This window comes from Strigops habroptila, chromosome 10 (assembly GCF_004027225.2).
Source record: "Strigops habroptila isolate Jane chromosome 10, bStrHab1.2.pri, whole genome shotgun sequence".
NCBI lineage: Eukaryota > Metazoa > Chordata > Aves > Psittaciformes > Psittacidae > Strigops > Strigops habroptila.
This window is the reverse complement of record NC_046359.1, coordinates 25,203,333-25,223,974: the sequence shown is the minus strand read 5'-3', so window position 1 is coordinate 25,223,974 and position 20,642 is coordinate 25,203,333. Positions and strand designations below refer to the sequence as shown.

The 20,642-nt window shown below is 36.1% G+C and overlaps 1 protein-coding gene across 2 annotated transcripts in view; it reads left to right on the top strand.

The window, feature by feature from the left end:
• BTBD9 (BTB domain containing 9) overlaps positions 1–20,642 on the top strand; it is a 128,781-nt gene that overhangs the window by 57,618 nt on the left and 50,521 nt on the right. For both annotated transcript variants that reach the window (XM_030499211.1, XM_030499212.1), the window contains one exon: positions 19,696–19,805. In XM_030499211.1, the coding sequence (XP_030355071.1) occupies positions 19,696–19,805 (110 nt within the window). The remainder of the gene's footprint in view (positions 1–19,695; positions 19,806–20,642) is intronic.

Genomic DNA, 20,642 nt, shown 5'->3' with positions numbered 1-20,642 from the left:
ATATTTATCTGTCTGGAGTGTAGTAAATGTGGTTTGATCTTTCTTTGTGACTGTGGCAGGAGGGATGGGCTAAATGATGTCTTAAATTCTCTTTTAAACCTCTTCTTTTCTGTGAGTTCTGGACTCTATTTCTAGATTATGTGTGGCTCCAATTGGTAGAGTGAGTAAAAGCAGCATGATGACCAACAGTGCCAGTACAGTATTGTTTCTTAAAAGCTGATATTGCTTCTGCATTCTGGTTGTCAGCACATGTATCATGAGTAGGGAGTGATTCATGGGATAATCTAGCTCTATGGTATATAAACTATGATTTATTGATTACTGTTTGTGGGGATAGAGTATGGTGAGGCACATTTCTTTCATAATGTTCTTGCCTGATTCCATGAAGAAATTAAGTCTATACTGACAGACACCAATTATAGGAAAGATTTTGCTAATGCCTCCTCTAGAAAAAGGCCTAAGTAGTATCAAGACATCATAGGATCTTTCTTCAGAAAAGTGTCAGACAGAGACAGCAAAAAGCTTTAAAAATACCCTAGTTTTGGAGAAACCTAATTTGGAGTTTTCATGTGTCAAAACCAATTAAGTCTGTGACACACATCAGTCAAAAAGCAGGTTTGCCACTGTCGTCCAAAGAATTTGGAAACCTTTGATTTAACTGACTTTTAAACTGCCAAAGGAAAAATGGGCCTGCAGTAGTATGTCAAATTATTTAATTTCTTTTTTTTTTTAAGACTGCCACAAATCTGCTGCAGTGTATTTTTACCATTAGGAGATATTTTCTGGTTATTTATGGGAATGATCAGTTAAGTTCCCTCATCATACTCTCATTAAAATAGTTGTTGAGCATGTTCATACTTTTCTCTTTATATCTGTATGACTATGTGTTGCCAGATAGTTACAGCAGATGTAATAATCTAATTTCTGTCCAGTGGCATGTGTCATGTTTCATGAATGTGTGTGCGTGATTCAGTGACAAAGGATGACCCAGCAAGACCTGAGGAGTTTGGAAACATCTTCTGGAGCTCAGGAGAATCAAAATTGCTAACTTAGGTCATGTGAATAGCCCTTTACATAGTGTCCTGTATTGGTAAATTGATTTGCTTCACAGGAGACTGTTTCTCAATAGCAGTATCATCTTTTCAGAAATCATGACCTTTGAATGATACATGGGAGGGTAGCTTCAAAGGTTTTCAAAGAGGACAGGGGTGAAAGGGAGTGAAAAACAACAGCAGAAAGCAAGCTGATTCTTTATGTTGCCATAGGGGAGGAAACATTTAGCAAAAGAATTACTTAATTTATTTGTCCCTGGTAATTTTACTGTATAATTAAGGATTGTTATAGTAGTCTGGGATGAATAAGATACAGCGGATAAAATTTTTCCCAACTGAAAAATGTTTCATTGATCACATCATGCTTCTATTACAAAGAACACAGGTGAAATACCTGATTTTCCTTATGAAGTTCAATGGATTCAGTGTATTCATTTCCATGGACTTGTTCAAAATAATAATCTAAACTGTTTAATTTGTGAGACGGGAGACCTAACTGGGAGAGAAATGGCTCTTACCCTGATTTGCAAATAGAAGGATTACATCTCTGTATTCTGCTGCCCTCTTAAATTTTTCCTCCCATTCTGTGTACCATAAAGTGACATATTGTTTCTCTGATTTTCTTTTCTGGTTCTTGTAGTAGAAGTGTGTGCCATGTTTTATGCAATATTTTTTACTGGAATTTTCTTTTTCCTGATCAAAGCGGTGCCACTCTCCTTTGTTTCTTCACCCAGTTTGTTTGTTGTCTGGTTGTCTGCTATCTCATCCCTTTGTTCATTTCTTGTTGCCTTATGCTCTATTTATTTCTCCTCTTGAGGTGTTTTGTTTGTGGGGGTTTTTTTGCCCTTTCTAATGTCTTGTTCCCTGCTCATGTATTTATTACAACATCTCTTTGATTTCTTCTCCTGAATTGCCTTGGTGTCAGTGTCATGACTGATAGGAATGTGAAATTACCAACTTGTTTTAGTGAACAAAACATAATGACAAGGCCTATTCCCTAGAGTTTAATATTGGAGAAAGAAAAGAAACAACATGATTAAACTGACTAGAATAAGAGCGAATCAGTACAGATCACTTTTGAAGACGAATAACTTTTAAGAGTAATTTGAACAGTTAGTAATGTTTGGAAAATGAGGTAAAGGGGTTCTGTTGCAATTGTATGGGCAAATGAAGTGTGGAGCTTGATAGGAAAGGGACTTTTAGGAAAAAGTGGTATGAAATGGTTGGAAATACAAGCAGTGTTCAAATATTTAAAAAGGTGAAGGTAAAAATGTGTAAAGCTTTAGGATGAACATTCACTGGCATTTTGAAATTGTTTAAAGACCGTGGAAGTGCAGAAGAGAATGAGCTGGAAGTGGGGAGTGGGGCCCACCACTCTCTTTCTCCCAGCTGTGGTCTTTCTCTCAATCCATCAAAGTTCTTCACAATAGAGAATGTTTAAAATTAGGTACCCTACACCACAGATTCTTGTCTTGGGCAAATAACTAACAGAGAATTTGTTTTGGATTCAAGGTTTAGACTAGAACTATATAGGAGTGTAACGTTTCAATTTTCCTTTCCCTTGGATGTCAGTTTAAAACCATATAAGCTTTAAAGGCTCTGAAGATAGATACTTCAAATATTCTTTACTTTAGCGACCTGTTAAAACCATTCCATGTCAGAAGTGATGAATAGGTTTCGTGGTTTCTGAGCAGGTTCCTGATTGATCGGTTGCTAGTTAATGAGGGAAAAGAAGAGCAAGAGAAGCTGAAGTCCAGCTGACTGTGCAAGAGCACACCTGCCTTTCTGTTTTACTTCATTTTCTCTGTAATGAAGGAACCAATTGGTTTAGAGCAATCAGTGATGACCTGTTAGGATCAGGCAGTGTTCTGGCATTGCCAAAGCAGTTAAAATCAGCAGAGCAAGGATTATAAAAGGAGGGATGGGGAGCAAGAGGGGAAAGAGCCTAAGACTTTGAATTGAATAAGAGCTACATTGATATTTTAAGACTGGCAAAAAACCCCAGCTCTGTAAGGTTAAAAAGTATTAAATCATTATCATGTTCTTTTTTGTGTGAGTTGAAGAATGACAAGATTGCTCTAATTTGTCCTTTAAATTTGGTAATTTCTGGTCCTGCTTCTGTGTCTGAGGATTTCTGCACAATGTAATGTAGGTATTTGGAGGAGGCAGTTTGTTTTGAAATTTCATGTTGGTACTTAATCTGTCTATTGTATTCTGTACTATTAAGCTCATAGGCTGTGTACCTTCATATAACAATTCATTCCAATTGAGGAGGATTAAAAAACCACAAACCTGTAGTAAATAATTGTAATACATAGTTCTCGTCAAGTGGTAGGTTTAGAAAGTTTGACATATGCTTTAAGATTTAAAAAAGATGGAGTTTTTATGATTCTGGCAAATCTCTTACTTCCTTGTGTGGGTGTCCGTAATAGGGAATGAATTTCTTTACAATAAGAATTTTGGCCTTGTCAAGACCAGTATGTTTGGGTAGTTGGACTTATCTTGCATCAAATGTTAGAGAGTTACCTGCTCCATATTTTAACTTACAAATTTATTGAATGTGAACATTAACTGGCAATATTATTGATATTTAATTAAATGCCGGGATGTCCCTTCTACACCTCTTCCCTGCTTGCAAGAGGCTAATGCATTGTTTTGTAAGATGAATCTATTGAGTCAAGACATTTTTGTATTAAAAAAAAAAAAGAAAAAATCCACCAAGTGTTATTTATCTTTGTATCTGATATTCTCAGTTTTACTTTATTGACCCACATTTCTGTGGAGGTTAACCTTCCTCTCTTTCCACCTCAGAAACATCAGAGAACCTGAGTATATGTAAAGTTTCTTTAATCATCAATTGCATGTTGTCATTTTAACCTTCATCTCATGAGCATCCTTTATGCTTGCTGTTGAGCAGATGAGGTGCGTGATCCTATTCTTTCAGGCTTTTAAAGCATTTTTATTGGATATTTGAAATTGAGTGCTATGTTAAAACAACTTCTTATTTTGGAATTTGAAACTCATGAGCTAACATGTGAAGTCCATTCTAGCTGTTAACTAGGTTTGTGCTGAATACTTCAGTGATTTTAGGCATATATGTATATAAGTACATATACGGGTATATATACATCATTTAATTTTCATTAGGGAACCCCCGTGAATATGATTATGTATCCTATAATGGGTGGGAGGAGTGGAAATTTTTATGATGCCACTTTTTTGACATTATTGTTCCTTCTTCAGCAATCTCCACCAGTTAGTTTTCAGATAAAGCTGTACAAACTCTTTATGTTTGAATGTGTTGATCATGGAGTAAACATTCTACTTTAAGAAAAAAAAAACCAAGTGTGGGGACTTCAAAGGTGGTTGTTAAAATTGGTACATTTCTGCCGTCTGTATAGGGAGCGTGCTAATGATGGCTAGTGCTAGTGAATTCTATCCCAAATATAGCATGTTTTATGATATATCATCGTTCTAATCTCCACTGATAGAGAAAGGGTTTTGAGGATTTTTGCTAGCTATGTGCTCATACAGCATGCGACAGGTTTGTTGTTGTTTTTTGTTTTTAAAGCCAAAGACTATTAGAATCATAGAATAGTTAGGGTTGGAAGGGACCTTAAGATCATCTAGTTCCAACCCCCCTGCCATGGGCAGGGACACCACACACTAGACCATGTCACCCAAGACTCCATCCAATGTGGCCTTGAACACTGCCAGGGATGGAGCATTCACAACTTCCTTGGGCAACCCGTTCCAGTGCCTCACCACCCTCACAGTAAAGAACTTCTTCCTTATATCTAACCTAAACTTCCTCTGTTCAAATTTGAACCCATTACCCCTTGTCCTATCACTACAATCCCTAGTGAAGAGTCCCTGTAATCCATGAACATTAATCCATTAACAGTAAGCAAAACCAGGCTTGCTTATCTTGATCTCCTGGTGCAGAGCTGAATTGTGATCCTATGGCACTAAGAATATTATGTCTATAAATACAGAAGAAAATCTGTAGCAGAATATTTCAAGTAATCTTTGTTTTGTAAAAGAAAAAGCCACATATGAACTCACTCTCAAAAATGAGTAGTTGAGACTGTTTCATGCAAAAGCAAGGCTGCTTTTTCCAGGCCAAAGGTTCACCAGTTTTTCAGTCTCAGCCTTTTATTTGCATTAAGTTCAGTCTATAGTCCAAACCTTTTACTGAAGGGTAGGTCTGGAATGCCTCTTTGTGGAAAGGGGCATCACAGCACAAAATTTATGTAATACCTCTAAAAAATGTATTTTTGATGATGATGATGGTTTAATATTTCAAAAGTCATGAAGTTTTAACTTTTAGTTGTAATTTAAATGTGTCTCAGGCCTTTAGCATTAGTATTTATGAGAATGTAAGTCATTCCGAGGTTGAATTTTTTGGTGTAGCATAGGCATGTTCATAGAGTTCACTAATGCAAAACAAATACGGCCATGGTATGAGTGCAGCTACAGCGCTGTCCATTTGCAATGTAATAAAACATACTTTTGCATTTTATGTATTCATTGTACATGTCGTTTTATCTTTATGCATGTGCAACATTATTGCTTTGAAACAGAGGTGAAAAGCCAAAGCTGTAGGTGTGGAACTAAAAGCATAGGCGCTTTTAGAATACTGACATTCTACAACAGAAGTATTATGTATTATAAAAATAGTCTGAATTCTTACAAATTAACATTGGCAGTGTACACCTGATGTTTTCAAAATTATGCTGCACTTGTGAAGGAGAACAAAGTTTTGTATCGTAAGAAATACAAGAAGTGTAGTAATGCACCTTTATACTTTTCATAATGGCCTGATGGGGCACAGGTAGGTTCCAACCAGGTAAACTCAAACATGAGATTGTTGTGCTAGGGAGATAACCGATTCTGCTGAAAGGTCTTTGGTTTTGGAAGTTTTTTTCCTTCACAGTATGTTGCGAATATTTTTAAGTCTGAAGCTAAATATGCTAAGAGGTGTCACAATAAAATCATATCTCATTCGTATGGGAAGATATTTTTTTTGTGTGTTATTTTAGCTGTATCGTTAAATACTACTTCAGAGCAAGTTCCTTTGAAAGATGAAGTATAGATAAGATGGAACTGCCTGTTTATTTTCACTACATTTTCTCTTTTCTTTTTTCTTACTCTTCGTCCTATTTCTACTCCTTAGTTATACTCATGCTTTAGGTCTTAAATACCTTTCCTGAAACAGAAGTATATGTCAAGTCTCTAATGCTAGTTGATCTTCTCTTAGCAAAGCCCATTTTGTTATGTTTGTTGCCCAAATTGCTTGTTGTGTACAGACATGCATCTTTAAATAGTATCTAATTGTAATGTTTTCACGCAGTGGTTAATATATGGATGTGATTATTACATATAGAAAATGGAATCAGACATTGGGCAAATGATTTTTAGTATTCCAGCTGTCGAACTTTATTAGAGCTGAAATTTGTTCATGTCCAACCATAGTATTTTTGTTTTACTTACTTATTTGTGGAAAATCAGCAAATATAGTAGAATCCCTGAGTATAAGAGATCATTTTAAATGTAGTTTGATCACATAGAAATCTATTTCTATGGTATGTGCATATAGTACAGTTAGGCATGCACATTTTAACTTTAGCTACTGTGGATAATAATAGCAGGTAAGTTGTACAGATGCACGTTTCAGCTACTGAGATTCTGAGGGTTCTTTGTAAGACTTGTATGTGCTTTAATCCACAATATATGGTGTAAAACCAATGGTACTGTGGCGTTAAAGATAGCATGACTTTGTTTCCCTGTGCTTCAGGCACTTTTGCAAGCATGCTCCTGGACTCTTTTCCCTGAAACCAATTTAAAAGGTTATTATAAAAGAAAGTTTCACTAACATTTTGGCATCACTGACTTCTTTTGTCTTATCCATTCCTTTCCTGAGTTGATGTTAAGAATCTGAAAGTGAGATATTGAGAGTCACCTCTGTGTGTTTAGGTAGAAACACTGAGCAGCCTTCTCTGGAGTAATATAAAAAAAAAAAAGCAATATAAAATAATAAAAAAAACAATGATCAGGAAGTTTTGAGTCTGGTGTTGGTATAGTTGAGCCATTGGGAGTTGTAGGAAGTCATGAAAGCTCTACAATCAGGTATGAAATAGATGGATAGGGTATACATGAAAGGTATACATCACGTAAATCAATACCACAATTACCTGCTAAATATGGAGGCAGTAGGGTTCTTGAACATTTTATGGTGAGAGATACACAGGGTAGTTATTGATTTCAACTAAAATTTGGAGGCGATATTCTAAGTATATAAAGATTCAGTCTGAAGATAGGAAATATATCATCTATGTGAGGAGACGTGACCTAGAAGGGTAATAGCTCACTGAGTGCGCTGCCAAGGTGAAGGAAAGTGGGCATGAGCTGAGAGGAGGAGGTATAATAAGAGAGATGAAAATGAAATGTGAAAATTTGATTTTGGGCATAGGTAAGGAAGACCAGAGGGGCACACGACAGGGGAGCCTTACTTCCAAAGTTCAAAGGTTCCACTCTGTGAAGGACAAAAATGTGTCACAGTCCTGTACTCCCTGTAAGTTTCTAGTTAATGAAAATACAACAATAAATAATATTGGTTGCCTGTATTTCCAAACAGAGATTTATGTCATTATACTGAGAATAATAACAGCATTATGAAGAAAAAGATAGTATTAGCCTGATAATAGCCTCCTAGTCATAACAGACATCAATTACAGGTAGGAATAATGCACTGAAGTATAATGAAGAGCTGCCTCCTGAAACAGGTTTTTACTACATTAATACGTAAGAATAAAACACATAAACTACTTTTTTTAGTTGCATATCAATATAATACAGTACTGAGTTTAAATTATCAGGTTAATAAAGTGAAGTAGGTGGTTTAAAAGGTAATATAGCACGGTCAGATAAATTGAATTGGTATGCTAATGAATGTTATGTCTACAGAATCAAGATTCACAGAACTGCATGGTATGATTCCATTGAAAGATACTCTTTACCACAGAGCATTCCTGTCACTTCTGAGGCAAAAATCATGTTATTTAGAGGAAGAAAATCCTCTTGAAGATACAATACAAGCTAATGGCAGTTGTTCCAATGCAATGTTGTAATGATCTAACGGGATTTCAAATATGAGAGAGTTGTGTATGTTCATAGCCACTTTGGGAAGGCTAGGTACAAGGTATTAACAATCGAGAGCTATCTGATATCAGAGGGTAGGTATAGTGAAACAAGCACATGAATACACCAGCTCAGCGCTTCTTTTTCCAACTCAAATGTGTAACTGCAGGTTTATGATAGGTTGTAAGAGCCAGTATCCCAAATCACTGATTTCATTCTCACTATGTCACCTGCTATGCGGGATAGGGACTATTGTAAAGAGTTCTTTTTTTTTTTTTCCTTTTTCTGGTGGGTTGTTGTATTTTTTGTTCCTTCCCCCCACATTGGAGCCTAATACAGTAGCTTCATGAGTAATGGAAATATTTCAGTGTTGGCATTAAGCTGGGAAAAGAAGGCTTATCCTTTCTGTGTATTACATGTCTTCTGGACTGGAAAACAAAGAGGGTTATGGAGAAGAAATAAGTTTGTTATGTTAGAGGATCTGAGGTAGATTATTAAAGTTATTTAAGGAGTCTTTATTTTGTCATAACTTGGCTCTAAGCTTATCAGTTTGCAACTTGCAGCATTTTCAGTACAATTTGTATATGCAGTGAGTTTGTTACTCTTTTGAAACAGTTGATGAAACCTTCTCTGGCACTCTTTAATAAATAGATAGCTAAAAGGATGATGCCTTAATGCATTCTGTCTCTAAGCAGGTATCCAGACAGAGGTCTATTTGATTTCCAAATAAAAGATTCTTTGTTCATGGTGATGGAAGTTATTACTCTAGGGTTTTTTCCTATGGTCATAAAACTTCTTTCACCGCAGAAGGAGTCATCCTGCACCTGTTAGAAATATTTGTGCACAGGCAAGTACTGACTTTTCATGTTCTTTCAATGCTGTGGCATCTGTTTTAAGTATTTGAAAGGTATTACAAAGGAAGATCAAGGCAGACTTGTTGTTGCTGATAGAAATACGCAATATGATCCTCTCTATCAGTGCTCCTTGCTTTCACAAAATTCTCTCTGTAGATGTGTTCACAATGGTAATGCCCTTCACTGCAAAGCAGTCTGAGTGTACTGTGTTGCTGGTGTTCTGTTGCGTTAAGCTCTGGTGACCTGAAGGTGTTGTATAAATGACAAATTGCTGCATTCACCCCAGTGAGATACTTCTTTCACTGATACAGGTGATAATGGGTGACAACCTGTTTTGGTTTTCCTGTAAAAATCCAGTAACTGGTGAAACGTTGGTTGAACATAAATGCATCCTAACTTCTTAATTTTTCAGTGGAAATATGTTGTATAGTATCTTGAGACAAAGCAAAAGGTAATCCCTTCTTTCAGCTCTCTTCCCTAGGTACTTCTGGCACCAGCTTGTCTAACATGGCTTGAGCTGCATATATTGACAGAAATAGTGGAAGCCTTGTGGTGAATGGTTGAAGGAGTTACGTTAATATAGAAATGCATGCAAAAGTTTGATTTTTTGCACCTTGACTTTATTGCAGGTATTGATAAAGATGTTCACTTGTCTTTCATTTGAGCCAGAATCATTAGCAAACTATGCCAGTGCAGTGAAGAAAAGGTGTGAGCCAAAGAACACACAAAACCAAGCTGATTTCCAGAAATGTAGTGATTTTGATCATTTTATGAAAAGCATTGCAACTCCAGCTGTTAGATTTAGTGTGTTTCAAAGAATGAAACTTCATGGCTAATTTTCAGGTGCTTATTTATTAGGATGGATAAGTACCCCCTAGAAGGAACCTATCTGCAACTCAGTGTTGAGCAAATTTTGGATACTTAAGATATAGAAATAAGGTTTAAAAGAAAAGCCTTACTTTATTTTTCTGGTTACCATTTATTCTGTTCTTCCATTGCCTCCAGATTTATTTTAGGGTTTATGACAGTAGATTTAAAACAGTTTCTTATTGTTAGATGTTTTACCATGTGAAGGGAATTAAATGACTGGTTATTAAATGAAATTGTTCTGTGGTTAAGGAACCAGTTGAAGAGACCTGAATTCAGTAGCTCAATAAATATATTTCTGTCTTCTGCAGGTCTGCTCACCTGCTCACACATTTTAGTGGCATAGTTCATAGACATGTCAAACATAAATTATTTTCATACTGTAGGAGATAAAGAACTACATTTTAAAAAAATGATAAAATTTTCTTGGGGCTGTGGCACGCAATGTACCGCCTCAGCCTGATGGCAGTGTTTCAGAGAGCTAATATCCATTGTAATCAGTTGAATTGGTGCAGTGTTGCAAAGTGCTGTTCAGAATTAATCAAACAGTTCTCCTGATTGCTTATTAAATAAATCAGCAAGAGAATTGTGGCAAATTGTGTATGATAAATGCGGTGCTACTCTACAGCTAAAACAAATCACAAAGTAAAAGAAGAGAAGCAGCAGGAACAAAAAATACATTAGAGTAGTTGTCTCTCTTAAATGCTCTGTCTTTAAAATAACCATAATTCAACTCTTCTCACAGGAACTCGAGTTTCTGGAGACTTTATTATCTGTATACAAATATTGGAAGTTGTCTTGTCTGCCATCTCACTGCAGCTGAGCTGCGTAGGAGTGTTTGTGCAGGTGAAATGTAGACCTACTTGTAATCCAAATTTATGATCTGCTCTCACCATGTTATCTATTATTTCCCGTAAAACACAATTAAAAATAACCAGACCTATGAAGCCTACAAGATTGAATCTGGTGCACTGTCCATTACTGATGAACAATTCCATAAATATTTCTTTTGTTCTTTATTTTATAGCTCAGTTCAGACCTGCACTACTTAGCAGTTAGGTCTTGAATATGCTGGGAAGTAGCAATTAAGGTAGCAACTGTATAATGTGTGTAGCACGTGATACTGCCAGTTGATACCATATCAGATTTTTCTCATAAAACGTAGAACTTAGTGAATTTAGAAATTGGTTACTACTTTCACTGATCTGTCTCGCATCAGATACTTGTTTCACCATTATGAAAAACATCTTATAATTTCCAATGAGGCTTCTCTTCCATTTTGTAGTGTCTGATTGACATGAGAATCTGAGTCTTCACTGCCTAAGGTCTAAAATGCATCTTAAAAGTGATTATAGATAAGAGTTTGGCTAAGCTTGTGTTGTCAGGAGCAAAATAGGTGTTGCACACTTTAATTAAGTTAGGAAAAAAAAACAAAGCCATGAGAATTGACATTCTGCTAGTTTTTAGGTAGGGCATTACTTTTATTTTTTATTTTTTAGGGTGTTTTCTCCTACAAACATTGCTCCATTGAATACTACGTGGGTCTTAATAACTGTATGATCATATCTTTAGTTAAGGAATCAATTAACAAAGCCATCCTTGGCTCAGATATAAAACACTTGAATATTAACATTAAATGTTTTATTGTGTTTTAAATGTCTATGGCAGACTCAGTTTAGCGAATTACCCCACATTTCAGCATTTCAAAATTGTTTATGCAGCAAATTAAAATTGAGCCATCAATACTTTGCATCGATTTTCTAACCACCTCCAACTATAGGGAGTTGTATTCATAGGTACAAATTTGGAAATCATAAAAATATTGATGACAAAAATATGGTGATTTTTATGTTATAGTACGCAGCTAATTTCAGTCGAGTATAGCGTAGCAATTTTCTTACATAATTATAACATAACAAATGATAGGGTTCCTTGCTATATATCCTTGGTTCCCAATATATCCTTGGATATATTTCTCAGTAAGTAAAAAGTTTTACTGGGAGAGGAGGGGGTGTTTGATGGTTTTGTTATTGTTCTTGTTGTTTGTTTATTCATTTTAACCTTACATTCTTCATGTGCATATATGACTCCCTTTTACAAGCCCTGGAGGTCGTCTCTTATTCTCTTCTGCTTATATGCTCAAATACTGAGAGTTGGTGTACTTCTGATTAATAATGATTCATCCAAACAAACCTTACGTAAACAGGGTTCTTTCAGTAACTGCCATCTCTTCTCTTTTTTTTTTATCATTTTCATCCTCTTTTAAAAAATCCACCCTTCCTTAGTACCATGTCAGATATTGAGACAGCAAAGCTACATACAATTTTCTGTATATATCTTCACTACAGTTTTATAGGAAGAATTTCTAAATTCCTTGGTTTTTAAATCATAGGTCAAAACACCAGTTATTTCTTTGCTGAGATACCTGGATGAAGGTTGATACCTTGAGCACACACACTTGCTTCTAGATCACATTGTTCTAATACTTCTAAAGTGTTTCTTTGTCGTATTAGATATAGTCTGATTCCAGCCTAGTTTTACACAGCTCTTACTGAGGTGTCCTTGGACCAAGAAGTAATTATTGCATGTTAAATTCACAGGCTGGTGGAACATGAGAAACTAGGGGAAATGGAAAGTGTTCTCTGATTTCACTGAACAGAACTTTTCTCTTATTTTCTTTTATTCAATATGTTTAAAAATATGGAGGCTACAATGTATCTATATAATGAACCCTAAGCTAAATTGACCCAAAGTAATGAAACCACATCAGGGTTTTCTGTGATTCAAAGAAAACAAGTCCTGTTGAAGATTATGCGCATTTTGAAAAGAATATGGCTCTGTGTCACACCAGCCTGGAAGGTATGAGAGCAAACTCATGTCTGCTTTCTACATCCTGTGTCCACTTTGTGCTAGAACCAGACTTCCTGAAGAACAGTGCTTTCTTCTCTATTTAAAAGAACTAATTTTTCCCTATTTTTTCTATTTTTTTCTAAATTTAACCTATTAGGGTCCCATTTTGTGTATTCAACAGAGATAGCATAAAGATAAATAAAGGTGATATTTAAGTTGTGTTTGGCTGCAAAATCAAATCAGGGATAGGGTTAGTACAGATTTCATGGCATCAAAATCTTACTATCTTCTCCTACTAGATTTCGAATTCATGTGTTGGAAGTCTATTATGAGATTAAGTGAAATTACAGATTCCTGCCTATATCTGGGCAGATTCTAGGATATAGGACTGGTTTGAGTTGAGATCTGACCTGAAACAAAACCTGCAGAGCCAAGTTCAGATTTCAGAAACTGAATGGAGCTATAGGCACATGATATGAAGATTCAGATTCAAGCAAGTTTTTCTCAAATTTGGGGTTTTCTGGGGAAAAAAAAAGGGGGGAAATGAAAAAGCAGGAATGAAAAAAGCATTTTTAAACTCATTCTTACATATGGAATAAAAAATGTATTATCATGTCATACAAGTGTTACTTATGTTCGCATGCACATCAGAAACATTTGTTCAGAAGCCTTGGATGCTTGACTGGTATGCTGCTTGTATGCAGTACACAAGCAATTATATATACTGTGTAATTGTTGTATATCAATAATTTTAACTTCTTGAATGCTGCAGCATAGAATACCTGGATACATATTTTACAAATTACAGAGAGAAATGTTTTTGCATTCAAATTGCTACACTGTTTCTTGTATTTGCATGAATTGCAAAGGTGAAAATATTTGTTACTCTACAAGATTTGCGGGTGTATGATTTTCCTACTAGAGGTCAGTGAGAGTTGGTCTTCTTCAGCCTTGAGAAGAGAGCCTTATAACAATCTTCCAGTACCTAAAGGGGGCCTACAAGAAATCTGGAGAGACACTTTTTACAGGGGCGTGTAGCGATAGGACATGGGGGTGTGGCTTTAAACTGAAAGAGGATAGATTCAGATTAGACATGAGGAAGAAACTGCTCGCCATGAGGGTGCTGAGGCACTGGAACAGGTTGCCCAGAGAAGCTGTGGCTGCCCCATCCCTGGCAGTGTTCAAGGCCAGGTTGGACGGGGCTTTGAGCAACCTGGTCTAGTGGAAGGTGTCCCTGCCCGTGGCAGGGGGATTGGAGCTAGATGATCTTTAAGATCGCTTCCAACCCAAACCATTCTATGATCTCATCTTGTGTGTTTTGTTTGATTTATCACTGTTTTCTATATTTGCAGCAGGGATTTCCTTTGGTATGAAATAAACTCTATTAGACTTTCTCATGTAAATGCAGGAAAACTTGTCTCCTGTCAAAAGAGATGCTTTCCACGTTTGTTCTGGTTTAATTGTTTAATTTATATATTTACTTATAGCCACTGTTTTTCTACATGATTTAATAGATTTAATAGATTTTTTCCTTCTTGCCTTTTTTTTTTTCTGTCCTGTTGTCATGCGTCTGTTGATTCAGCTGTGTGAGTCTGAAGGATTATATGTTTTATGGAGTTGTCAATAAATGGAGTTTAGATGGTGGTGAATAGCAGTGTTTCCTTTTCCACTAGAAGAGAAACAGAACGTCTTCTAATGCCCTTGTGGGGGGGGGCTGTATCTATCTCATGCATCTCAGTGGCAGTGATCAGAATGTGAATGTTGGCAGTTTCCAAGTAGTTAGAGGAGATAGAAGTATGTAGGACTAGCACTGGTTGGTCAGACCAAATGCTCCACAAAGGAACTTTAAATGCCAAGTTCTTTAGAGCTGGGTTTGCACATACTGGATTTAGTTATTTTAGTTCTCTATTGCTCTTCTGGGTTGCTTTAATAGTAACTTGGAGTGGATATCAGTGCAAAATACCAGTTCATTTCCTTTACCTCTCCTTACTTAGTCTTCTTTCTTAATATTCACAAGGGACTGGAATCTGTGCTTAATATATTCTAGAGTTTGTATCTTTGTGGTATTATTATAATGAAGGATTAAAATGGATCCCAGAGTATGCATGTTTTTATGCTTGAGTCAGATGTCCTATGTACTGTCCTGAGGCAGGCAGCTGAGCTTCGGTATTGGTAGTCCTCCAGGTTGGGGTATTCACAGTTGAATCAGTGGTATGCTCAGCAGCAGCTGTTATCCAAATTAAATATGTCAGCTGTACAAATGTAGAGAGCAGAAGTAAAACCTAATGTAGTTGTTCAGAAATTTTACTGTTTGTTGTCAGAACACTGTGCTCAAGTCATAGTTTCATGCAAAGGTGGAGAAGTGCTCTGGGGAAAAATAGGGGATGGATAAGGGCTGTTGCCACGTGGATGCCTAATTAATCAACCCATGTAGTTAATTCAGATTTTAGTACTTTAAAATGCATAAACGTATAAATAGAAAGTAAATGTTAAGACAGTTAAACTTCTAAAGGTGGACTCTGAAAGATACATGGTTACTGAAATTGTTCGCTCCTGCCGTCTTAAGATTCATTGATCTCATAATGGTGTCTTCTAGTGATTTCATAAGAAGAGCCTTTGGGAGGGGGTAGGGTGTTCAACCTACGGCTGTTTCAATGTACAGGACATGAACTGTGTTTCCTGGGTGAAAAAAGAGCTGTTGGATACTTTTCTCTGATCCACCGAGTAGCCTCACATCTTTTCTGCCATGCATAGCATGGCACCAGAGAATGTTGTGTCACGGTCTAGTGTGACTCCTTCTGGCTAGGGACCTCTCCTTAGGTTTGAAGTCCTATTAAAAAAAGGAGTTGAATTTCAACCTTTCTGATCAAATGCCTTAAATAACAGATATATAAAGAGGGATTATCAGCACTGGTGTTTACAGTGGTTCTGCAGAAAGAGGTCCCGGCTTTGGACTCCAAGTAGACAGAAGGATAACTGAAATGTCTCAGTGTTATCCACACAGTTTTCAGCACAAATACAAAACAGCACCTTACAAGGTATTGTGAAGAAATTTAACTGTATCACAGCCAAAACCACTACAGTATGTTCTAAAACCTGAGTGATCACACAGAATGTTTCATGCATTTTAAGCATTTATCAAAGTTGTGTGTGCTGAATAACTATTTATATTGATTTTGTTGCCTGTACTCTTACATTCCAGCTAACAAATCACTAAAAAAAAAAAAAGATGGTAGACATAGTCTTGATTGCCTGATAGATACTTTTATTTTAAATCATGACTCAGTTGCATTTCTGTCTGGCAGAAGACTGCTTAGGAAAGTTTGCACATGTTCAAGCATGCCATGAGCTATAACAGGCATTTTAAATTTCTGAAATCTGTATGCTTTGAATTGAGACTTTGTTGCTCATTTGAAGTTGTCCACACTGCAATTTTTCCTCACAATTTTTTTTCTGAGCCAACTCTTTGTTTGGTGTTCTCCTCATTAAGATGTACTGCTACAGTATTTATAATGTCTTCATTTCACTTTTCTGAAACAGGTTATATACATTCAATATTGCTCTTCATTGGTGATATTTGAAGTTCAGATATAGCTTGTTTACCTGGTGGTACTAGGCATTTCTAATAAATTCTGCCTTATTTGAAGGAAGATTATCTCTACAGTCTCAGGCTATGGAGGCTTTAGTATCTTGCATCAAATGGAATAATAAACTACAATTTCTGTGCAAAATCCGAGAATTTGATTTTAGAAATTAGAGTGTTTAAAGTAATTTTGAAGATTGCTTTAGTTTTAATTTCCACCAAGTAGAAGAATGCAAGATTCAGGCAGGAAATCATGCTGATTGTTCACCTTGAGAGAGATAAGGAAAGCATAAAATATATGTATCGTACTGGAGAGAAAGAATGGGGTTTGTCATATCATTATGTTCTACCTTGCAATAATTTTACATGGAAATAATGTGCTTCAGAAGATTAATGTATACATTATTATTTGAAGGGTTGGGATTTTGTTTTATATTGCAACAAAATTTTAGCTTTCCAGCAATGTGAAACATTGTCACCTATTGTTCAAAATAACTGATAGGCTATTTAGCATACAAGAATAAGCTTTGTGCCTTTCTACCTGTTGGCAGAGAACTTTGCTAACCTCTGAGTGATATGTTATTTAACCTAAGTGTGTGGTATGATAAAGATGCTTTTCCCATGGCAAACTATTCCAGTCTTGTGTGTCTTTCACCTTCCCGGTATATTTCAAAAAAAACCCAAACTATAAAAGCCAAAAACAATCAAGAGCTTTTCACCAGTGTTACAATTTCATAACACACAAAAAAAAAAACCAAACCAAAAACCTAAATAAATTAGCTTTTAAAAGTAATTATGAAACAGTTCCTTGTGTTTATATTGTTACTTTGTTTATTCTCTAAACTCTTTAAAGCAAGGAAGCGTAACTGAAGTATGTCACAGTATCTCCATTAGTCATGCTCTGTTGGTTAGCCTGGAGCTAGTTTTGTCCAAGCAGCACAACTCAATCAATACCTTTCTTGTCTGAGGGAGACAGGGAGTCTCAGTGGCGAGCCAGCCTCTGCATGCACTTAGAAACGTTTCAAGATTGTTCTTGTGTTCAGTTGAATTCTGTGCTTCTGATACTGGGTAGAATGAGAAAGTTTACTGTTGCTGAATCCTGGTCGTTGCCTGTGTGTTTAGGGTTTCTACTGTACTTGTGAATTGACAAAAAGAAAATAATCTGAAAAGACTGAATTAAATGCTTCTGTGCTTGTAACTTTAAGGAGGAGGCATACATCAGCTGAAGATGTCTGTCAGACCTCCTAAAACTGAAAGGTTCTTTCAAATTTCAGTTTAACATTCTCTGAACAACAAACTCTTAGCCCCCTGTATAATTTTATCATAATCTTGTCAATGGATTTTCACTGCCAGTTTTGCTAGGTCAGCTTTGTGAGCAGAAACCTTGGGGTCTTGCTCCTGTGTGTCCACCATGCTTTTGCTATGGTTGTAGCTGGCTGTGTGCCACTTAAAAAGCAGTGCAAAATAACCTCAGCATGTTATGAAAAACTGAGGCTGATAGAGTTTTGCCTTAATAATGTGAATCCCAAAATGTGGCATTTCACATACAACCTTTTTCAGCAACTCACATGGGCAGGTCTGGGAAAAAAAAGTGCTGTTTCCCTGACTCTCAGCAAAGATTCCTGCGATGCTCTTTGCAGGCACTCGTCACAGTTACATAGTGAGGGAAAAGTTCTACTTTACCCCTAAAATATAGCTTCACCTTCTTTATGAAAAATAAATATTTTCTCCCGTTTTGCCACTTTTAATTTTTCTATGTGCAAATTTTTCTACATTCCTACTTGCAAGAAATTTGCTACTGTGATAGTTAGTTGATCTATGAGATAATATTCATTATGGAGTAGCTTATCATTCTTCTTTGTTTAAAGTCATGATAATTAAAATACTTTTAAGTGAAATTTTGAGCATATTGTATATCAGTTTTATAATTTTAATCAAAATATATAATTTTTTTAAAATGAAGCTATTACATAAGCTAAAAGGACCAGAGGTCAAAAACACTGGCAATTTTAGTGATGATATTCAGGTAACTTAGTTGTCTTTTGCAGTCATTTGCATGTAATGGGTGGATTTTTTCTATGCATGGTAAAGACAAATGAATATCAGTAGTAACAGTCATTGAAGCTTGCTTATAAGAGCTCTTTCATAAGGCACTAAAGTGAAGTATAGGAGGAGGTTGGACATTAGTAAAGAGCTATGAGGGTTTTTATTGTCTAAAAAAAAAATCTCAGGACTGAAAGCCGTGTATCTTTTCAACTTGGTATGATGAAGAACACAAGCCAAAATGATGCTGTTGGTAAATGGCCATTATGTTGGAACTATAATTATATTACATAACTGAAAGGTGGTTTTATACAGCAGACTGAGGATATTACGGTTCATACATCCTAATAGTTCTTAATTGAAATGAATTAATTTAATACAAAGCTTTCTGTGGTGTGGGTAGCCCATTTTATGGGTTAATGATATTTGGTTTAGGTAGTTTTCTCTGTTGCTTGTTCAACATTTATTGGGATGGTGAACAACATTCCATTTAGGATTTTTCAAAATTTATAGTAAGAACTGTTTAATCTCTTCAGAAATTGGGTGAATCAGGCTGAATCAGAGGTTAATGGCTGTTTATAGAAGGTGAAGCCTCCAGAGTGATACTGAAGGTGAATAGGTTACAGTGTTCAAGAGCAGCTCTATTTGATTTTCAATTAGAGTCTAGAAGTATAAGTTATATAACCAGAAATGGAACCCAGAGCTAGCTCTGTTTCATAACACTTGACTGATCAGAATTATTTTTTTGTTATTAATAAAGGATACACCAGCAAAGACATTGATACCCTCTACATCCAGTGTTAGAATTAGTAACAGTCATGTTAAAATGGAATTAATTTTTGGCTTCTGCAGAGAAGCCTCACTGATTTGTTGGGTTTGTTCTGCCTGTATGAAATCTTTCATTCTGGTGCAGAGTAGTCTATAAAGGGAATTATTATTTTTGTTGTTATTTAAAGCTTCCATGGTCACACATTTGCACTAACAGACCATTTCTGAACCAGAAGGTCCCTCATTTTGCTTTTCTTGGCAAAGTAGTCCAAAAAGATATTTTTGATAGATGTCACAGCTCTTTAACTATTTATTTTTTTTCTTAAATCATACTGGAGCCAGCATCCTTAGTAGATGGAAGTTTGCTGTGAAATTTATACGCTTTTAACTCCTTATTTTATTTTATTTTTTTAACAGTTACTCAGTTCTCACAGGTCTGCACAATACAGTCCAGCCGAATCATTTGTTATTTTAGTGCACAGAAGTTTGTCATGCTTAACTTGTGCTACTTACATTTTTATTTTTTTTTTCTTTGTAGGTATATTCGAATTGTTGGGACGCACAACACAGTGAACAAAGTTTTCCACATTGTGGCATTTGAATGCATGTTCACGAACAAAACGTTTACTCTTGAGAAAGGTCTGATAGGTAAGAGATAAAACTGTCCTCCTTTTACATGAACTGTTGCAAATGCTTGCCTTTTAAGACTGGCCATCACTGCATGCTTACTCTACTGCTGTTCCCACACAGAAGTCTCTAACTTGAGTTAAGTGATGCTGTAAGCAGAGAATTGGTTGGCTAGTTCTTGTGACTTCTTTGAAATTCCAGTTTTGTGGATTAATTAGTGATGCTGCAGGAATGCTCAAGTTCAAAATAAATCAACTACTGCAGACAAAGTCACTGGTAATTGAGTCACTCTGTGCTGCTAATCCAATTTTTCTTTGCATGTCATTGCTCTTGCCTCCCACTAGGTTAGCTTGAGTTCTGTAATGAGGATGGAGTAACCAGAGCTATTTATTGCAGTGAAGATGTATTTGGGCATTTAGGGACTCCTATACAGCCTAGTTTCAGCTGCTGAAAGTAAACTCTCAGGTGTTGATTTTCCCCCAAAGAATCATAGACACACTTAACCATGGCAGAACGTTATATTGGTGCCCTTGTTCTCAGAGCGCCACATTGATGGAGTTCTGTTACCTCTGGAGAGCTGAACAGTTTATATAATACTGATTTAAGTACCTCTACATAGTGCTGCATTACTTAAGGTAGAAATCCTCAACAGACCAACAATACTGAACGATAAACTATGTCAAAGTAAGGTTTAATATCTTCTTTTTAGTAGTCCAAACAGGGTGATTTCTGTGCTTTCTTCCGTATAAACTCATGCAACTGAGATCATTGGGAAGAGTTTTGTGCCCTTTTCAGTAGTTGTCTAGGTGGTGGTTTCGCACAGTTTATTTCTGGCATGAAATTGAGAATTTCAGCAAC